Source organism: Rutidosis leptorrhynchoides, chromosome 2 (genome assembly GCF_046630445.1).
Source record: "Rutidosis leptorrhynchoides isolate AG116_Rl617_1_P2 chromosome 2, CSIRO_AGI_Rlap_v1, whole genome shotgun sequence".
Lineage (NCBI taxonomy): Eukaryota > Viridiplantae > Streptophyta > Magnoliopsida > Asterales > Asteraceae > Rutidosis > Rutidosis leptorrhynchoides.
The window spans coordinates 638,590,704-638,607,518 of NC_092334.1; the positions used below are offsets into that span (position 1 = coordinate 638,590,704).

Below are 16,815 nucleotides of genomic sequence, written 5' to 3' on the forward strand. Positions count from 1 at the left end.
GTACGGTTTAAGCTAAATCCTTACGGTTTTGGGTCTACATCTGTACGGTTGCAAGTTGCATCCGTACGGTTCCAATTCATCAGGGACAATAGCAGTTTCAACGGGTTTCAACCCAAAAAATCATGATTTCAGACTGTTTTTGGTCGATTTTCGGTACACGAAGATCACTTACACATATCGAACATATATTTAACCACAAACAACACTTACAAACATGTTACAATGTTGAACATGTTACAAGATTGAATTACACAATATACCTAATTCTAAACAAGAGCATATATATATATATATATATATATATATATATATATATATATAGCGGTAGGATCAATGAGGAAGTAACCAATTGGAGGGAAGATGGGAGAAGCAAATTTTTCTTTTTTTCTTTTTTTGAAAAAACTTTATTCACGAACATTATAGATTGAATGAAAATATGAATATTTAAAAAGACACTTTCTGATAAATGTTTTTATTTTGGCGGAAAACACTCGAAGAAATAATATATAACAATTATCGTATTTTTCGAGCGTATTTGAGGGTTTAGAAATTAGGGTTTAGAAATTTAGGGTTTAGATTTAAGATTTAGATTGAGTTTTTAACACGAACGGTTTAGAATTTAGGGTTTTGGATTTTAGGTTTTCGGACTAAACACAAAACCCTAAACCCTAAACTCTAAATCGGGCTAAATTTTGATAAAAAGTACTTCACAAAATATGAAAAAACAAAATGTTTAAAGATTAACATTCTTCACGATCAATATTATCTTGAATGTTATTTTTGTCGATTGTTTCCCCCCTTTAATAATAACATTCATCACGAAGTGTCTTTTTTAAATGTTCATATTTTCATGTGATCTTAATGACTGAAATAAAAAATCAAAAAAAAACAAAAAAAAAAGATTTTGCTTCCCCCGCTTCCCCCCAATTGGTTACTTCCCCATTGATCATATATATATATATATATATATATATATATATATATATATATATATATATATATATATATATATATATATATATTCATAATCAAGAGGGAAGCACTTTTTTTAGGGGAAGTGGGGGGAAGTAGATTTTTTTCGTTTTTTTTGAATTTTTTTTTCGAACATCAAATTTAGGTGAAAATCTGAACATTACAAAAAGCACTTTGTGATTAATGTAATTATTTAGGCGGGAAAACAATTGAAGACATAATTGATAACATTCATCATTAGTAATGTTATTCCTAATAATATCTTTGGAACATTGTTTTCTTTCATATTATATGAAGTTTTTTTCAAAATTTAGCCCGATTTAAAGTTTAGGGTTTAGGGTTTAGTGTTTTGGGTTTAGTCCTAAACCCAAATCCCTAAACCGTTCGTGTTAAAAATTCAATCTAAATCATAATTTCTAAACCCCAAACCCTAATTTCTAAACCTTAAACCCTAATAGCTAAACCCTAATTTTTGAACCATGATTTCTAAACCCTAATTTTTTAAACCCTTAGAAAAGTTCAGAAGCATAATATTACTCATGATGCATATTTTCATTTTTTTCGAACGTTTTCTCCCCAAAATAATAACATTTATCACAAAGTGTCTTTTTAGATGTTAATATCTTCATGTGATCTTGATGCCTGAAAAAAAAATCAAAAAAAAATGAAATTTTTTTTTACTTCCCCTCGCTTTCTCAAAAAAGTGCATCCCTCCTGATTATATATATATATATATATATATATATATATATATATATATATATATATATATATATATATATATATACTAGCTTAAAGCCCGCGACTTCGCGGAGTTTTTTTAAATGTATATTTGTGAATAATTATTTTTTAGTGGTTGATAATAAAGTAAAAAGGTATATACTATCTGAATAAAAAAGAAAAGAATTGAAATTGATATATATATATATATATATATATATATATATATATATATATATATATATATATATATATATATATATATATATCTTTTGGATGTTATTAAACATAAGAGCTCGTAATTGATCTGTCTGCAATGTTAAAGGAAAGCAATGCATTATCAAAATCATTACAAATAGCACAATCAATATTCTAACAAAATCTCCAGCATATTACATGTAAATACACAACACACAACACACAACACACAACACAATAAAGATAACAATCACACAACACAATAAAGATAACAATCAAATGAATCACACAGTACCATCAACTAAAGAAAGAACATAATTTGACACGGTTACAGCAATAGAAAACCAATAGAAAAACATGGTTACAAAATATAGTATTGAAAAAGCTTCACAATAAATGAAGACAAATAAACATACCTTCAGCCTCTACATTGTTAAAAGAGCCCGAACCCGATGAACGATGTATTCTCACAGCGGAAGCTGGTCGCAAAACTGGTTGCCTATGCACAACAGATGAGAAGGCACCTACAATTGTAGATGCAACCACAAACCAAAATAAATGAGACAAAATATGCCCCCAAATCACACAATTCGACCCAAAAATACATTCTTGTATAGAAAATCAGTATGCATTTATATACCTCCAACTTAATGAGAATTGGATAACCCAGAGCCAGTTGATAACTGATAGTTTATAACAACTAAACTCGACCGCATTACTGGTCATTGAGCTGTAAGAGTGGAGCAAGCACCTACATTTGTAGATGCAACCAAGAAACCAAATAGAATGAGGCAAACCATGACTCATATTGCACCATCCAACTGAACTATATGTGCCAAATAAAGATACCTACGCTATTTTGATGGGTCTCAAAAAGAGTACTACTTACTAAAAAAGAAGATAATGATGCTGCAGACCTGACTACAGAGGGTGAACTTATCACATATTGAGTTAAATTACCATCAAAAACACTATTAAGATGATTAATGTGCTGCAGTAGCCTGACTGGACGATATATATGTTGGAAAAAACAACATCACCATTACCAGGAACCATGGAAGGTCCATGTTCATTATTAACGGATTTCTTTTACTTCTTAGCTGGCATTATGCTCTTTAAAACTAACCAACAACTTCCCGTTATAAAAATTCAAGAAAAACACCTAAAAGAATTTAAATTTCACAATGACATATATTTTTTTTTATCTAAATTGAAAGAATAAGCAAGTTGGTCGATGGATAACTTAGGTGCATTTAAAACGGGTGGGTCAGATTGAGGATATAAAAAAAAATTGCCGCTTACTTAGTGAAAATTATTTAATGTGTAAAATATGGTTAACAAAAGTATGAGTCAATTTCTTGTAACTCTCTTCCTTTTTAAATTAACATCATCCTAATTCATTTAACTCATTGAATATGACACATAGGCAAAATCAACTCACATATATATCAGGATACAAAATGCCAACACTTTATTAAGTATTAATATCAGGTGAAGCTCAACAGTTTTTCGATATCAGAGCTATAAGTACGCACTCTCTTTCTCTTTATTCATTTCATCAACATTGCACTTTATATCACGTTGAGAGCCCTCAACCATTATTGCCAAATGAATGCTTAATTTCTATAAGTGAAAGTCGGGATGCAAATAAGAGATAAATATATACGTAAAAAACGTGACCATAATAAATACGTACCATTGAAAGATTCTTCTTTAACCGAATACTTGTAACAATTTTGCTAATTGAAAAACGCTTTTGGATGACCATCGTTAGCTGCTAGTGTTAAATACGTTTAAGCCAACTTCGGATCTTTCGGGACCCAATTCCTTTGAGATACAAAACACTCAAGTTGTAATGGCCACCAACATCCTCATTATGAGCAACCTTCTTATAAATTTTTGTTGCCTGCAATAAAAGAAGTAAATTGCAAAATGCACTTGTTAAAGCAACACATATCGTTAGACTAACTAAAAGCTTACTTGCCTTCATAAAGCTCACCCATCTCTCAAGTAACCCTTATTATATCAAACACGACATACATTAACAAAACTCAATCTCACAACATATAAATTCCAAAAAAATCAAGAATCATAAGAAGAATATTTCATTTACTGAAATGGGTAACTAAAAAATTGCATATTTGGGTTTAGTTATATTAAGCTACAAAAAGTGTTAGGGCAATTTTGTTACATCTAGAATTTAATCTAATCATATAAGAAAAAGCCACTTGGTGGTTGCAACCCCACAATCCAGCCGTCTGTTTCCACCACAAGTAATAGAAAGGATAACGGTGTATTTTAAGATAATATATGAATCGAATTTAACTCAATAATATAATTTGAAACCTAAATTTATCCCTTTTTTATTGTACATATATTAATATAAATATTGTTCATGTTTATCTTTTCTAAGAATTAATATTGCGAATATATTATCCTAAATTTTTTTATATTATCCAAAAATCAAATTATACTCAATCATATAGCTACGTAACAATAGAGCAGGATCATTTAAATATTTGTGTAATTCCTATATATTATCCTAAATAGAATAATATTAATAATAATTTAATCAAATAATCAAAAACTTATTTCAATATAGTTTATTCGTGATAAGCAATGTATATTATCCTAAAATCAAATTAAAGTCAATCATATAGCTACGTAACAATAGAGTAGGATCATTTAAATAATTGTGTAAATCCCATATATTATCCTAAAATATAATAATATTAATAAATAATTAAATCAAATAATCAAAAACTTATTTCAATATGATTTATTCGTGATAAGCAATGAATAATTACACAATTTAATCAAATAATCAAAAATAAGCAATGTAATCAAAATGAATCGATTCTTAACCAAAAATTGATTTCAATAGGGGGTTGTTGATGATAAGCAATGTAATCAAATTATACAAAACTGAAAAGAATGAATTCGTAGTTATAAAAAGCATGAATAATTACACAATTTAATCAAATTATCGAAAACTAAAATTGTTAACCAAAAACTGAGTTCAATGGGGTTTGTTGATGATAAGCAATGTTATCAAATAATACAAAATTAAAATGATAATGATAATCTATGGATGAACATAAAAGTACCTGATAATGAAATTCATGTGTGCTAAAATTTAATCATTGTTGAAAAGATGATACAATTGAGTCGATGAGGTAAAATTAGGGTTATGAAAGTAGTTGATAATGTAATTGAAATTTAAACGAATATGATCGGATGTAGGTTTGACGATGACAATAATTTTTCAAAACCCTAATTAACATTTAGATGGCGTATTTTTTTTTTTCTAATGGGAGGAAAACATGTTTTAATTTGGGTGGGTTTTCAAATAGGTGAGAAATAGGTGGACGGCCCTTAATTTGTTAGTATTATTCTGCCCAAAATTAGAAGGGTAATTTAATCATTAAATAACTACTAAAGGTGATTATGAAGTCATAATGCTGATTAAAAAATTTGAATGGTGTAGATTATAAAATATTAATGATAAAGAATGGCTAGGATTAGTGTTTTAAATTTTAGATGATCTATTATTGGTTTTGTTAATATAATATAATAAAGAGAAGATATATATATATATATATATATATATATATATATATATATATATATATATATATATATATATATAGTGGTAGGATCAAGATGGAAGTAACCAATCGGGAGAAGTGGGGGGAAGCAAAAACTTTTTTTTTTCGTTTTTTGAAAAAAACCTTGTTCACAAACATTATAGATGAGATGAAAATATGAACATTTAGTAGAGACACTTTGTGATAAATGTTTTTATTTTGGCGGGAAAACGCTCGAAGAAGTAATATATAACAATTCTCATGTTTTTTGAGCGTATGTTGAGGTTTTAGCTATTGGGGTTTAGATATTAGGGTTTAGATTTTAGGGTTTATAGGGTTTAGATATTAGGGTTTAGAAATTTAGGGTTTAGGGTTTAGATTTAGGATTTAGATTGAGTTTTTAACACGAACGGTTTAGAGTTTAGGGTTTAGGGTTTAGGGTTTGGTGTTTTGGGTTTATTCCATAAACCCAAAACACCAAACCCTAAACCCTAAACTCTAAATCGGGCTAAATTTTACTTCACAAAATATGGAGAAAAAAACGTTCATATTGTTAACGAACAATATTATCTTGAATGTTATTTTTGTCGATCGTTTTCCCGACTAAATAATAACATTCATCACGAAGTGTCTTTTCTAAATGTTCGTATTTTCGTGTGATCTTGATGCCGGAAAAAAAAACGAAAATTTTTTTTTTTTGCTTCCCCCCACTTCCCCCCGATTGGTTAATTCCCCGTTGATCCTGCCCATATATATATATATATATATATATATATATATATATATATATATATATATATATATATATATATATAATACTCCCTATGATGTATACAATAGAATAGATGTACAAATTTATTTTTATTATATTCCAGGAAAGAAAAAAGTATAAAATAACAGGACAAAACCACTCGTTTTCTATGGAAACACTGTTGCAAGGCTGTGGGCATGCTCAAATGTCCAACATGACCTCACCTACTCAACTACTATTTGTTAATCAATGGGTATTTTCGTCCTTTCAGAAAACAAAATTGTAAGAAGTTCATGATATCCAGACAAGATCCACGCAATGAGAAATCAAGGGGCCCGAATCTGACCAATAATCGAAAAAGACGTCTTGAGCAAGAAACGTGACAAAAAGTAAACAAAATTTAACAAAATAAATAAAAAATCACAAATTATTGTCTATATAAACCCCCTTTGTCCATTGAAAACCTTTTCTCTCTTTTTGCAATCTGGGCATTTCTACAAGGTACACCTATTTTCTCTCTCTTTATTTTTATTTTTTTCATAAGTTTATTTTATTTGTCTTTTTTACTATTTTATTTAGTTTTAATTTTTTTAATATTAATTTATAATTTATATTTATTATGTTATATGCCTATTTTTATTTCTCATCGCATTTGTTTAAGTTAATGGGTTTGGGTGGTTTTGTTCTTGATTAACTGGGTAATTAGATTTTACTGGTTTGGTGCTTGTTTGCTGGGTTGATTTTAAATAATGTGCAATGCGTACATGCTTGTGTCTTTATGTAAAATAGGACCATTTTCATGTCTATATTGCTTTAAAATTAATCGTCAAACACTGATACAATTAAAAAGATGTAAATCTCAATGATATATCATCATATATGAGATGAGATTTATGATTAGTTTAAGGTTTTCAATATATTATGTTAAGTAAATCGTGGATTTAGGATGTTAGATGGAGCTTTTATAATTTAGATCTGTTTCAACTTCATGTGTAATCAAATGACTCAAAAGTGTCATTGGTGTAAACGGATAAACGGATAAGGACAACCCGGGAAAATGTATTTTCTACTCAGATGTACGCGACTTAATCAGATTATCACGTAACCCTTTCAACCCTTTAGATATGTTGCAAATGAGGTTTGAACGTGTTACGTACTTACCTGTGACCTCTAATCATTGGGTTATGTTGAATAAATGTTTATGTTTGGTCATCATCACAAGATAAAAAAAAATAGATTACGGTGCTTTGGTTCTTCGTTATCCTTTAATGACCTGTTAAATGTTCTTAATCATGCGGGTCTCGGTTTAAATGTTACAGAGTATGAGATTGAAGAGATAAACATTTTATCAAAATTTCACTTGGATTGATGTAAAATGAAATAAAGATTGGATTGTGGGTCCTATTTATACGATTAGTCATCAATAAAGAAAGTATGCAGCATTGTTTTTTTTTGCACATTTATGTAATGATCATTTGATTGTACAATTGTACATTTTTGTTTCCCTGCAGATTTGTAGTCGCATGTGTAGAAAAAAGTTCACAGTTAAAATTGAGATTTTGACTAGTAGGTGAATTACCATAACATCTAGTAATCGAGCTTTTCTCAGTGAAATCAGTAGCGTTAACAGTAAAATGATGGAAATCGATAGTACAAGTTCTCGAACAAATAATATTATGATGATGGAAGTTGATGCTGTAAGTTCTCGAGCCAACAATCTCATGATGATGGAAGTCAATAATGGAAGTAGTCGACTAAATGACAAGCGGCCCTTAGAAATTTCAGGGCCTGAAAATGAAGCAAGAAAGCATCCCGAAAGCAATGCAAGCAACACTTCAACGTTTATTAACCATGGTGAGCGTCTTACTTTAGTACATTTTTTGGTAACCATGGTTCTGACCTTTGGTCGGCCCCACCGCCACACAGACCCAAATCAGATATTTCTTGTGTAAGAAAGCTTGTGTATCAATCACTATACGTATTAATTGTCTAAATGATTTGTAGGCATGATTGCTTGGACCGAGAGTAGAAGGAAATGGGTCGGAGATAAATCTCAAAGATCACGAAGAAGAAGTACGCCAGAAGATCCAGTCATAAGGTTTTGTTTCAATATTAAATAAATGAATTTAATTGTGGAATTAATTATGAATCTGAATATAGCTATGCTAATCATCTTGTAGTTCTGAATAGAATCATACCATTTCTAGGGTTAATTGCTTGTTCATTTCATCTCAAGAGGCAATAATTTCTTGTTTGATTAATGTTATTGTTGGATTGGTATTGCAGTTGGTCAACGACTTACGAAGACCTTCTTTCAAATACCGACAGTTTTCCTGAACCAATCCCTTTATCGGTGCGATTTTTTACCCTCCACACTTGCATAAACATATTAGTTTTTTTTTTCTTCGAATAGTTTACTTGTTCCATAAAAGTGAGACTATTCTTCTTTGGGGTGTCTTGTATAAGTACTCATTTCAGAAAGCACAGCATGTTAAAAAATATAATTCTAGCACGTTATCATTTTTGTTTATTTTGATTTCTGCAGGAGATGGTAGACTTCTTAGTTGATATATGGCTTGATGAAGGTTTATACGATTAGTTGATACGTCAGAACCCATTGTTCGAGTAGTAGAATTGCACTCACCAAAATGTTTATAGCATGACAGCTCACAAATTTAGTCGACATTCAGTTTTTTAGCCCATTGAGCTGGTTCTTAATTAGTTAATCGAATAAACTTGGCTGAGTGTCGATTGTTTGATCTGTTTATGATTTTTAATTGTAAGTTTATTTATAGCATAAGTATGGTTTTTAGAGGTTAAAAAGAACAAAGAAGTAGCTCTGTAACAAGATTGAATGTATTCATAGTAAACTTCTGATGCTTTTTTGCTACTTAATTTGTTAACCTGTTTATGTTACAGTAATTCTAGTAAGATTATGATGACAAAATTTGTTTATATTTATTTGAGGTTTCATAGTAATTAGATCACTTGATATCAGAGCTAATTAGTCACTACTCACTACTTGTGATCTTTTTGACTCTTTAGCTAATAAGTCTCTATATCTAAAAAAAAAAAGCCTTCATTAACAAATGTTTATGATAACCAGTTGAGCTTGCTCAAGTGGTCACTAGGACTCCTAGTGAAGTTGGAGGTCTCGAGTTTGATCCTTGGCAAGGCATTCTCTTGAACCTAATAAGGGATTTTCAGCGGAAGGTGTTTTACCTGGCATTGGGTGACGTCTGGGTTCGAGATGTCCGAGGTTTACCTGTTATGGGGAAGCTAATGTGTTCGTTCGTAGTGGGATCCCTCGTAAAAAAAACAAAAAAACAAAAAAAAAAAAATCTATGAAGTAGTTTCTTCTATCAATGATCTCAGCCAAGTATCGAAAATGTTTTGTGGATGATCCGATGACCAAGTAATAGATCAAGCAAGCTCTCAAATACGAGTGCAATACAATTTTCTTCGGACTTCGGACCATTCATCATACTCATGATAGAAGCAGTTATTTGATAGTAATGTACCTTCACTTTTGTTTGCGTTCTTGAAGCAAAATACTACCTACTAATCTCATCATTAAAAATCTTTTTTGTTAATAATTGCCAGTCATGTTATTTGTTGGAAATGGTTACCCAAAAACAAATCAACAATTCGTCTTCATCGATGGACCATTTAACCATTTGTTATGGTGAGTGTGATGTAGGTGGGGATGACAGTGACGTGCTAATGATATGAGATGAAAGGGTGAGTAGTGAAATTTGTGACTGAAATTGTAAAATAAATAATATTACTTCATATAATGCAAAACGCCAATAGCACTACACTGGAAGATCATGCAGAGTAGCGAAAATATTTGAGGGCAGAGGGGCGCACCCGCCCCGAGTCGATTTACAATTTTTAATGTAAAAATTTTAGATGTTTCGATTTTACCTCTGGTGGAAATTTTTTTGCCCAAAGTCTCCATATTTTGCCCCAAAACTTCCACATTTTGCCCTAAAACCTTCACATTTTGCCCAAAAAATCACCATATTTTTTTTCTCAAAACCTCAATGTTTTGTCAAAAAAAGTTGCTACGCTTTTAAGAAATTTTTCGCCCCCCGGTGAAACAAATTTCTGCTTCCGCCACTGAATTCATGCGTGCCCAAAAAACTAGTTGAAACCATCAACAGTGTGCGTTGCGGGATAGGTTATTAAACTTGAGGTTATGAATTTGAATTGCATGGTGGATCATTTGCGAGGGTGGGTGTTTGCCTTTAAAAATAACTAGATGTGGAGCCCTCGCTTCGCGCCGGGGGCTCCGTTTTGAATGCGAGTTAAAAAAAAAAAGTCTTGATCTATTTTGTAAAAAAGAAATTTTTTCGACATCTAACATTGAAGGGTTGTTCCTTTTGTGAAAGTTGCCTCTTTTAGCGTTCTGGTTTTATTTAAAAAAAAAGTTAGTAAAGTGGGGGTTCGATTTGTATTTTAATAAAAGTTAGGGGGTTAAGTTTGTGAAATTTAAAAAAAATATACGTATAAAGTGGGAGGTCGATTTCTATTTTAATAAAAGTTAGAGGGTTAAGTTTGTGAAAATTGAGTATTAGTAAAAAAAAAAGTTAGTAAAGTGGGGGTTCGATTTGTATTTTAATAAAAGTTAGGGGATTAAGTTTGCGAAATTTGGGAAAAAATATACGTATAAAGTGGGGGTGCGATTTGTGTTTTAATAAGAGTGTAAAGTGGGGTGCGATTTGTATTTTAATAAAAGTTGGGGGTTAAGTTTGCGAAAAGTGGAAAAAGGAATAGTACTATTCATTTAGTGGGGTGCGATTTGTATTTTAATAAAAGTTGGGGGTTAAGTTTGCGAAAAGTGGAAAAAGGAATAGTACTATTCATTTGGCCTTTGCCTTTTAGATATAGGTATATAATATATATAATAAATAATAAATAATAATACTAATTTGGAAAAACAAAGGTTTAAGTAATGTGGTCAATATGGAATTTCAAGAAACCTTTGTGGCAACTTTGTAATACAGATTCTCTTTCCCTCTTAGAATCCATGTGGGCATTGTAACGACAATTAGGGCTCATGGAAGCTTGAAGCAAATCTGAAACCCTAAATTAGTCCAATTTATGTCAAATTGACACTCAAATCTTTCCAAAAAATGGGTAGATACAGTGACGAAGATGAAGACGATACATTTTATCACCGTTATTCATCTGTTACACCACAACAACAACCATCATCATCAACATCATCCAATAAAACCCTAACTAAATCATCATCAAATCGAGGCAGTGCGAGTGGAAGTGGAGGTTTAGCGCCATCGAAATCCACCGTTTATGTAAGCAATCTGGATTACAGTTTAACTAATTCCGATGTGTTCACTATATTTTCAACTTTTGGTAAAGTAGCTAAGGTTACAATTCTTAGAGATAGGGTTAGTCGAGAGAGCCGTGGCGTTGCATTTGTATTGTTTGTGTCGCGTGATGATGCGATGAAAGCGGTTAAAGGGATCGATAAAAAGGTGCTTAATGGTAGGACGTTGAGTGCGAGTATAGCTTCGGATAATGGTAGGGCACCTGAGTTTATTAAGAAGAAGGTTTATAAGGATAAGAGCAGGTGTTATGAGTGTGGAGAGGGCGGGCATTTGTCATATGAGTGTCCGAAGAATCAGTTTGGGGTTAGGGAACGGCCGCAGCCGAAACGAGGGCGGAGAGAGGGCGGCAGTGGCGGTGGCGGTGGCCGTGGTGGCGGGTATGTTGGTGGGAAGGAGGAGGAGGAGGATGAGGCGGGCGGTGATGAGGTGTTTGAGGATGACAATTGGGCGTCGATTGTGGATAACGAGGCTGATGAGAGGTTGTTGGGTGGTGGTGAAAATGGGAGTCGAGATGGAAAGGGGAAAAAAGAGAAGGTGAAGAAGACAAGCTATTTTAGTGACGAGAGTGACAAAGAGGATTGAGATGAAGATAAAGGTGGAATAAAGGTATAGATTTTTTTCTTGTTTTAGTTTGTATGATATGGTGTGATGTTAATAGAAGTAGTTAATATACATGATATTTAGTGATTCATAAACTTCTACTAAGTTTAGGGTTTTGATATATGCAGGTGTAGATGTATGCTGAGAATCGTCAAATCGTACTTGTGCAGATGTAGATGTAATGGAACTTATGGAGTGCATGGGCAGTGTTTTCACTTATTCAATTCAGCTTGGTACCTATTTTATTTATTTTTGGTCTTACATGATGGTCTATATAAGATTTTGCGTGTCAAGACTAATTTCTTAATGTGCTCTTTTAGGATTGTTCAATGTGAGAAAGTGTATTCAGGTGTGATAAATCTGTTACGATATTCACTATAAATAAAGAACATTACTACCAAATTGTTGCCTTTACTACTACAAATTTCTTAATCACATGCTTGTTGCGAATTTGACATTAGTATAACAGATATTGTAACGTCATAAGCCACAATATATAAAGTTAATGCTTGATGATCCGACTCTTATTTGACTTCTTTAATTACAAATTACATGATCCACAATCAAGCGTATATCTTGGCGCCTCTAGCTTTGTTCACGCGATTTCTGCATAGTACAACAAATGAATTAGAACAATTAAAAATACAATCTTTTCCTATAGAATTTCAAAGTTTAGATTAGAGCATCATTACAAAATTGTTAAATAGCAGAGGCTTTAAAAAATAGTGACAAGCATACCATCATCTCATGGTCCCCCATGATCTCTTCGATCACCTCTAGTAATGGTTTATCAGCACTATTGGGTACAACTGCTGCAAACACTGTTCCTGATAATCCTGTGTGCATGCATATAGATTAATATGTTCACTACTACCTTTATATCCGTTGTTTGACTTTTGTGGTCAAATTAATCTAAAAATGATTCACATTTCTGGATTTGTTAGTCACTTTAGGAAATAACATCCTGATCTTAATGAACTTAAAAAATCAGCTCCAGGTGTAGCAAAATATTCAGATAAGTAAGACACTCGATAGAAGAAGTAAGATTGCAATTCAGTTTGACCTCAAAAGTCAAAATACATCATGATCAAACAATGATGTTGGCTGAGAATTACCGGATTCTGGAAAAGCATCTATGAACATCATCATCTCCTCGCCTGTAAGACCGGATAAAAAGCAAACCCTTGGTAACGATTTTGCAATCTGTACAGGACATAGGGTTTTAACATAAGCAACCTTTAACAGTAACATTTTTCACACAACGAAGGGGGACAGACCTTTGCAGCATCGAGATTTGACTGTTTTGTATTTATAGCTTCCCAAAGTGAGCCCGTCAACATATCTTCAGTGCAGAAGATAACCTATATCAAACCCAAAATTTGCATGTTTCATGAGCACCTATGAACATGACAGAAAAATAAAATTCTGTCTCCCCAAGAAAAATGATCAGATATTGGACTTTTAAGTGTTGAAATAGCCGACTTTTAAGTTCAGAACTGATATAAACTTGTCTTTCACATATTAACCTATCGGAAAGTGTGGACCAGTTAGTGTAGCGGATTATCAACATTATGCAAAACTGATAAACAATCGTCAAATAAGTTCATATTAACAATTTTTATTTTTTTTGGGTCCTGCGACATGTTTAATTTTAGCCTACATCTTCAAAGGAACCAAAACTCTGACATGGCATGATACCTCTAAGAATTCACCTTCCAACTCTATCAAGAACTTCTGTATCTGCAACAACAAAATGTGTAAAGTTAAATTCATCTGTAGTTACCAAGTCTATGTCAATATAATGGGTAGTTGTGTGTGTGATGTTTGGTTAGTTTGTTTGAGGTATTTGTAGCCCTTTGTAATCTCTTGGAATTTTTATCCTTAAACCATTTTATTCCTTTTTCTGAGCTTCAGAGTCAATTCACTTGTGGTAGTTTGACTTCCGAAAATAAAAACGATTCTCTATCAATTTATTATCAATCGGTGTTTTGATAGTTTGTTAGATTGTTTTCTTGTTTCAAGTACTGCTGATTATGCTGGTAGTTGAAGAATAGTTCAGCTTTCATTGTCTACGGAAAGAGTATTTGATGGTACTATCTACTCAATTAGTATTGATGGTCAATATGGAGTTATATATATAGATCAGATTGCATAATTATGTCTCTGCAGCTACTAGTATTTTGGATGTCATTTATGTGTTCGTTTGGTATTTAGTGTGAGCTGATAGAATTTCTGCTTGTCTAATTTACCAAAGTCTAGAGTGAATATGTTTAACTTTGGTAGCATTGGATACAGAATTTTTTGATGTTTCAAGGCTGCAGTTTGACTTTTAAAAGTCAAAATGCGGACAAATTGCTAATACAAGGTATAGGATTGTCTTTCTATTTAGTTTTAGTCTAAACATTAAAGGAGGTGGGGATGTTTGTGGAAATAGGTTGATAAACAGCAACCCAAATAGACTCACAATTGGCTACCACAATCATAATGTGGGGCATACAAACGGTTGTGGTATGGTGGTGTCCTGATCTTGTGCTATATGTGCATTACCAACTGAGCTACACGCTATTGGCCGGAGATGGTGATATTTACACCATTGTTTTTGATAAATTTCATAATTGTGCATTAAAAGAATTTGAAACTACATGGTAAAGATTTGTATTTTAGCCGTTTGACCCATATAAAACACAGGTAAATGAAAAATGATTAAAAGTTACCTTCACAAACTCGTCGACTTGAAACCCGATCAATAGCAAAGCCTTCGCATACATGGACCACATGGTTACATAATCATTCTCACTCAATTTAAGTATCAAACAATATCAATTCCGAACAAATAATATTTTTGATTAATAATTGGTAAAGAACTAACCACAACTTACTGGTGGACCAAATGTAGGATCTTCAGGATTCAACGGAACAAATTTCGAATCTTCCATCACATCAGAAGGAAGGTCTGGTTCAAAATATCAAAACAACAACATGACTACAACTAAATTTATAACTAAATAATATACTTACAAATTATCCATTATTTTTGCCACAAAATAAAAGTAATAACAGACCTTCAGGAGCCGCCTTGAGGAGGTTCTTGAGCTTCAGTCCATGATGAGGGTGTGGGATTTGTGTTTGAAATGATGATGAAAACTTGAAAATACTCAGAGGAACAAATGGGTTTGAGAGATTTGAAATTTTACAAGTACAAACTTTGGTTATGAAGACAGAAGAAGCCATGAATGATATGGAAATGATGATGAGTGGATTTCTTATTTCTATTTTTATCTTGTTTATTTATCCTATGGTGGATATGGTTTTTAATAAAATTTAGTTTTCAATAGTTTCACTTTTAGTCCTTCAACTTTGTATTAGTTGATAATAATGGTAGTTATTTTTTTCTCAAAAAAGTTTAATTCCGAAATCAAACTTGAATGAAAACTGGGAAAAAACTGACTTTTTTTTAACGGCAATTTTGACACCGAATCTTCTAATTTGGCACTCACGCACCCGTTAGTAAAGGCAACAAATCTAAAATGGGCACAAATCTAAATTTTGGCACCAATTTCTTCAGTTTTACTTTTCTAAATTCAGTTTCCCCCATCTAACCAACAAAATTCACTTTTAGTCCTTCAATTTAAGGTTCAGTCAGTATAACTAACCTACAAATCTTACATTATTATCAGTTTGATTTGAGCAAAATTGCAATTCAATGGCCAAATTGACTGTTAGGTTTCTGGATTAACATTAGACATCGGTTAAGTGCTGCGGCGATATTAATCACTTATGCGCACTGCAAGCACTGATTTATGGTTTGTTTTTAAATGCTAAATCGACATTAATCAACTTCAGGTCTCCAAGTTAACCTTTATATTCATCGATCTAATTAGGCCAATGATGTTTGTGCATAGAGACACATTTTGTTAGATAAATTTTGGTTATAATCCTTCACTTACTACCATTTGTGATCGATCCAAAATGTATGAATACTCCCCAGTAGATGGCTTTGTAGAGATCTCAGAAGGATTTGGAAACATGATAAAGTCCTTAGCAAAAGAACCCTCGGTGGGTCTTTTTTACGTTCAACAACATACTTACAGATCGGTACCAAACGTGGTGAATATTAGAAACAATGTCACTGCTAAATCACGCGAAATCAGTTTACACACCGAAGATTCGGAAGATTCAAATACAATGATGAGATCAATGAAAGAATGTGGCTTCCCTATTGTTGATGATATGCTCAAAGACATTACAAAATCTTTAGCTATCATGTCATCAAAACAGCCGGTAAAAGAGTTGAAAAATCAACGAATTCTATCAGTCTGTTTTCAAGGCAGCTAAAGTAAAGGCAACAAATCTAAAATGGGCACAAAATGATACCTCTGAGTCACTGGATGAAACCAACAGTACAAATCCAATGAAAAGAGTAGGCGAAGAATTGGCTATATCGAGTCATACTTTACTTGCAAATCAAGAAAAAGATTTGTTAGTTGGTGATTTGATATCGAATCTGTCACTATCTGAAAACTTTGATGACTTTAAAGCTGATAAAGAAGCGAGATTTGAGGAATGGTAAGGAGTTAAAGATAATCAATTTATATAAGGGCTTGATGAATAAGGGTCTTGGTTTTATAAACAA

At 32.1% G+C, this 16,815-nt stretch overlaps 3 protein-coding genes, 1 long non-coding RNA gene and 1 pseudogene across 4 annotated transcripts; 3 read left to right on the forward strand and 2 right to left on the reverse strand.

Moving 5' to 3' along the window:
• Positions 1-2,122: 2,122 nt before the first annotated feature.
• On the reverse strand, positions 2,123-5,129 carry LOC139893691 (uncharacterized). The gene is made up of 4 exons (XR_011774670.1): positions 4,998-5,129; positions 3,587-3,796; positions 2,531-2,641; positions 2,123-2,414 (listed from the first exon to the last, which is right to left on the reverse strand). It is a non-coding gene; the product is annotated as an uncharacterized lncRNA (long non-coding RNA).
• Positions 5,130-6,705: 1,576 nt separating this feature from the next.
• Positions 6,706-9,093, forward strand: LOC139893692 (uncharacterized). Its single transcript, XM_071876866.1, has 5 exons — positions 6,706-6,729; positions 7,740-8,082; positions 8,233-8,326; positions 8,515-8,581; positions 8,774-9,093. Exons 2-5 carry the CDS (start codon positions 7,863-7,865, stop codon positions 8,825-8,827), a joined length of 435 nt encoding a protein of 144 aa, XP_071732967.1. The 5' UTR covers positions 6,706-6,729; positions 7,740-7,862; the 3' UTR covers positions 8,828-9,093.
• A 2,137-nt stretch (positions 9,094-11,230) lies between these two features.
• Positions 11,231-12,629, forward strand: LOC139893693 (U11/U12 small nuclear ribonucleoprotein 31 kDa protein). The gene is made up of 2 exons (XM_071876867.1): positions 11,231-12,188; positions 12,311-12,629. The coding sequence occupies exon 1, from the start codon at positions 11,367-11,369 to the stop codon at positions 12,162-12,164; it is 798 nt and encodes a 265-aa protein (XP_071732968.1). The 5' UTR covers positions 11,231-11,366; the 3' UTR covers positions 12,165-12,188; positions 12,311-12,629.
• LOC139893694 (uncharacterized) lies at positions 12,554-15,451 on the reverse strand. Its single transcript, XM_071876868.1, has 8 exons — positions 15,245-15,451; positions 15,062-15,135; positions 14,897-14,938; positions 13,881-13,922; positions 13,460-13,543; positions 13,298-13,385; positions 12,921-13,018; positions 12,554-12,788 (listed from the first exon to the last, which is right to left on the reverse strand). The coding sequence occupies exons 1-8, from the start codon at positions 15,411-15,413 to the stop codon at positions 12,768-12,770; spliced, it is 618 nt and encodes a 205-aa protein (XP_071732969.1). The 5' UTR covers positions 15,414-15,451; the 3' UTR covers positions 12,554-12,767.
• Positions 15,452-16,151: 700 nt separating this feature from the next.
• On the forward strand, positions 16,152-16,752 carry LOC139893874 (uncharacterized; annotated as a pseudogene).
• The last annotated feature ends 63 nt before the right edge of the window (positions 16,753-16,815 follow it).

What these genes read in the sequence shown, in the direction of transcription:
- LOC139893693 (XM_071876867.1), top strand. Translation starts at nt 11,367, where the DNA reads ATGGGTAGATACAGTGACGAAGATGAAGACGATACATTTTATCACCGT.
- LOC139893694 (XM_071876868.1), bottom strand. Translation starts at nt 15,413, where the DNA reads ATGGCTTCTTCTGTCTTCATAACCAAAGTTTGTACTTGTAAAATTTCA. An exon ending in ATCCTACATTTGGTCCACCA is followed by an intron (nt 14,939 to 15,061) that starts GTAAGTTGTGGT and finishes ATGTATGCGAAG; the next exon opens with GCTTTGCTATTGATCGGGTT. An exon ending in AGATGCTTTTCCAGAATCCG is followed by an intron (nt 13,019 to 13,297) that starts GTAATTCTCAGC and finishes GCATGCACACAG; the next exon opens with GATTATCAGGAACAGTGTTT.
- LOC139893692 (XM_071876866.1), top strand. Translation starts at nt 7,863, where the DNA reads ATGATGGAAATCGATAGTACAAGTTCTCGAACAAATAATATTATGATG. An exon ending in TTCAACGTTTATTAACCATG is followed by an intron (nt 8,083 to 8,232) that starts GTGAGCGTCTTA and finishes AATGATTTGTAG; the next exon opens with GCATGATTGCTTGGACCGAG. An exon ending in CCAGAAGATCCAGTCATAAG is followed by an intron (nt 8,327 to 8,514) that starts GTTTTGTTTCAA and finishes TTGGTATTGCAG; the next exon opens with TTGGTCAACGACTTACGAAG.